This window comes from Natator depressus, chromosome 2, assembly GCF_965152275.1.
Source record: "Natator depressus isolate rNatDep1 chromosome 2, rNatDep2.hap1, whole genome shotgun sequence".
Lineage (NCBI taxonomy): Eukaryota > Metazoa > Chordata > Testudines > Cheloniidae > Natator > Natator depressus.
In genome coordinates, this window is record NC_134235.1 from 67,559,581 (window position 1) to 67,563,121 (window position 3,541).

At 60.7% G+C, this 3,541-nt stretch overlaps 1 protein-coding gene across 1 annotated transcript; it reads right to left on the reverse strand.

Annotated features, from left to right (window-relative positions):
• Positions 1–648: 648 nt before the first annotated feature.
• LOC141981418 (transcription factor Sox-17-alpha-A-like) lies at positions 649–2,932 on the reverse strand. The gene is made up of 2 exons (XM_074943093.1): positions 2,435–2,932; positions 649–1,817 (listed from the first exon to the last, which is right to left on the reverse strand). Exons 1-2 carry the CDS (start codon positions 2,730–2,732, stop codon positions 916–918), a joined length of 1,200 nt encoding a protein of 399 aa, XP_074799194.1. The 5' UTR covers positions 2,733–2,932; the 3' UTR covers positions 649–915.
• Positions 2,933–3,541: the final 609 nt, after the last annotated feature.

Consider the following 3,541-nt stretch of genomic DNA (forward strand, 5'->3'; position numbering starts at 1 on the left):
ACACACTGAAGACAGGTATTCAGTCGCAGACTACATTATTTCTACGCGAGCTGGTTGCATTTGGTGATTGGCACTTTTAAAGAACGATCCTATTCCCAATGAATTCAAACGTCTGGATGATTCATCAGATGCACAACCAAGAACTTAAGTATTTTGGTGTCATCTTTCCTTTCCGCTTTAACTTGGATTTCACTACAAGCATACAGATAAAGGAGGTTCTATTAACTTTTTAAAGTTCAGTCAGACTCTTATTAGTCTCTCCAACCCAAATCCCTGAAAATTCAGATATTGATTTTTTAAGAGAAAACAATATTTTGAGGGGAGAGATATTTAGCATTTCCCCGCCATTTACTGGGGACAAATAGTCGTTTGACGTTACCTCCGAAGACTTATATTTATGTATGATGGAGTTCTCACTGTAAAGGTTTGGAATGAAAACAGGACATTTATCAAAGTAGTTAGCTACCAAAGGGAACAATCCAGTAACTATCATATACATTAAAATAATAGTAATCGTAGATGTAAGGGGATATAAAAATGAACAATTTTATTATTTTCCCTTTATTTGTAAAAGTGCAAAATTAGTCTGTACAAAACCCAAATTCCATATGTATAAAATCGAACAGTCACAACATTTAAACAGCATCGTGAACTCTTCCAGGAGCTGATAAGTTACAGTCCAACTGTGCAGCTATCTGAAGTTTAAATAGTTTTAATGTTCAGTTCAGGATGAAACACCAGAATTGCACCACGTGGGGATCAGATGGAGAGCTGTCTCTCAAACCTTGAGCGGGTCTCTGTCAACTGGCAGTTCTCAAGATTCCAATAAATTACATAAATAGGAGCAAAGCACACACCTTTCTGTCCAAGGCTTCCCAGCGCCAGGGAGTCCGCCAGTCCCCGCGACTGGGAGTCTTAGGCGTCTGGGTAAGTGCAGTAATACACAGCAGTACTTGCATCCGAAACCACCGAGGAGATGGGCCCGTGGGCGTCCGGCGCGGGCAGGCCGGCTTCGTGGCCCTGGAAGTGGAGCCCGAGCTCGGGCTTGCAGGCGAAGTGCAGGTACTGCTCGAATTCGGTGCGATCCACGTCGCCCAGCAGGTCGTCCTGCGACAGGTGCTCCAGGGGCTCCCTGCACTGCTGCGCCTCGGGCGGCGGCGAGGGCTGGCAGGGCTGCGGCGGGAGCTGGGGAGCGCGGGCCGGGCCGGCGGGCTGGCACAGCTGCCCGTAGTAGGCGTGCAGGGGGCCCTGGCAGCCCAGCAGGCTCTGCAGGGAGCTGAGCTGGCCCAGCGGCTCGGCGCGGGGCAGGTGCCTGCGGAGCGCGGCGCCGGCCTGGCTCTCGGCGCCGTGCGCGGGGTACTCGGCCGCGGGGTAGGCGTAGGGCGCCAGCTGACACTCGTCCTGCAGGGGCGGCGTGAAGAAGGCCGGCTCGCTCTCCGCCGCGTCCAGCGGGGAGGGGTCCGGGGTCGGCAGGTTGTAGCCGTCGAAGGCGGCAGCCAGGGGCTGGCAGTCCCGGTAGTGGCCCAGCGCCGGGGGCAGCGCGCTCTGCACGGCGGGGTAGCCCTGCTCCGGGTAGGGCAGGGCCAGGCTCTCCACGCACATCCTGCTGCCCTCGCTGGCCAGCCCGGCGCCCGGCGCCTCGGCCAGCCCGTGCGGCAGGAAGCCGCTTTCCACGCGCTTCAGGCGCTTCACCTGCTTCCGCCGGCGCGGCCGGTACTTGTAGTTGGGATGGTCCTGCATGTGCTGCACCCGCAGCCGCTCCGCCTCCTCCACGAACGGCCGCTTCTCCGCCAGCGACAGCGCCTTCCAGGCCTTCCCTGCGGGGCGACACAGCGCGTCACCCTGCGGCTCTTCCGTGCGCCCCCAACGAGCCCCTGGCCGCCTCCATCCCGCCAGTGCGCTCCCCACCCGGCACCCGGCCGCCTCCGTCTCACCTACCCTCCCCGGGCGCCCCCACCAGAGCCTAGCCGCCTCCATCCCCCCAGGGCGCCCCCCCTGCGCACACACACGCTCGGCCGGCTCCATCTCCCCTACCCACTCCGGGTGCGCCCCCCACCCCCAGGCGCCCGGCCGCCCCCAGGGCGCCCCACACCCACCACCTGGCCGCCTCTCCTCCCCACCCAACTCCCCATGCGCCCCGCACACAACCCCCAGCTTCTCCATTCCCCCACCCCCAGCCTCTAGCTCCCCTCGCTAACCCAGCCCCCGGGCAAGAGGCACTGGCAATTTCTCCCATACCCTCTGCCCCCAGCGCGCCAGCCCGGGCCCCGCAGCCGCCGCGCCCTCGGGGCAGGTACCAGCAACACTCGGTAAGGTTCCCGGCACGCCGCTCGCAGCCTGCTGGGACCGCCCAGGGCGTCCCAGCTCCAGGCCGGTGGGAGGGGAAAAGCCCCCCTGGCCCGGCTCAGGTGCCGGGTCACGAGCGGACACTCACCCAGCATCTTGCTGAGCTCCGCGTTGTGCAGGTCCGGGTTCTGCTGCGCCAGCCGCTTGCGCTCGTCCTTGGCCCACACCATGAAGGCGTTCATGGGCCGGCGGATGCGGGACTCGCTTTTGGCCCGGCTGCTCGCAGCCCCCGCCGGGGCCGCCTCACTCTTCACCTTGGCGTCTGCGAGGGGGCTCAGGGACTCTGCCCACTGGCAGGGACCCAGGGCCGGCATCATGATGGGGAGCGAGCACCTTGCCTGCGTCTGGTCGTCGCTGCTGGCGTATCCCGCATCGGGGCTGCTCATCTCGGGGGAGCCGGAGCCACCGGGAGGAGCCGGGCTGAAGCGGACCCGCCTCCGACCCCTCCCCGGGCACAGCTGGGAGGAAAAGGACCGTCTGCTCCGAGCAGCGCCCTCTCCCCTGGCTCGGCTGGGGCAGCAGGGACAGCGCCGCTGGCAGGCTGGGCGCGCGGGGTCTGGGCGCGGGGACGCCGCTGGTTGAAGCAGGGTCTCGGGTGGGGGGTGGGGGGGCACCCGGCTCACTGCTGGCAGCTGTCAGAGCGCGGCCCTATTTACCCGGAGCCGCGGCCAATGGCGGGGCGGGGGCGGGGTCTGGGCTGGGAAGGTGACAGGGGGCTCGACGCTCCGAGCGGGGAATGGAAGAGTCCCAGCCCCGCCCTTTCCAGCTACTCTTTACCTGTGCAGGTTACAAGACAGACAGCGCCGGGCGGCGACCGATTTTTCCGGGGTTCAGATCAGAATGCGCGGGGAAAGAGCTCCTATGGGTATGCTCTATATATTGTGACAAATCCCCTCTTAAGGATATGTAAACTCATTTGTAATATAGTTGAATATATCCCGGTAATAAGTATTATGTTGGTGATGACTTGAACTGGGGCCAGACAAGAGCAGCACCTATTGGCTAGGCATTGCACAAACACTGAAGCCTAAGCAGTCTCCAAGAGCTTGTAATATATAAATAGTCAAGACAGAGAAATATTAGGAAAAGCAGAACCATCAATAGGATGGCACAAGCTTCATGTTGGCCCCACAGGTTTTTAATTTGTAGGTCGGGTTTGGCTGGGAGGGGATTAGCTAAATCATTAGCAATACCT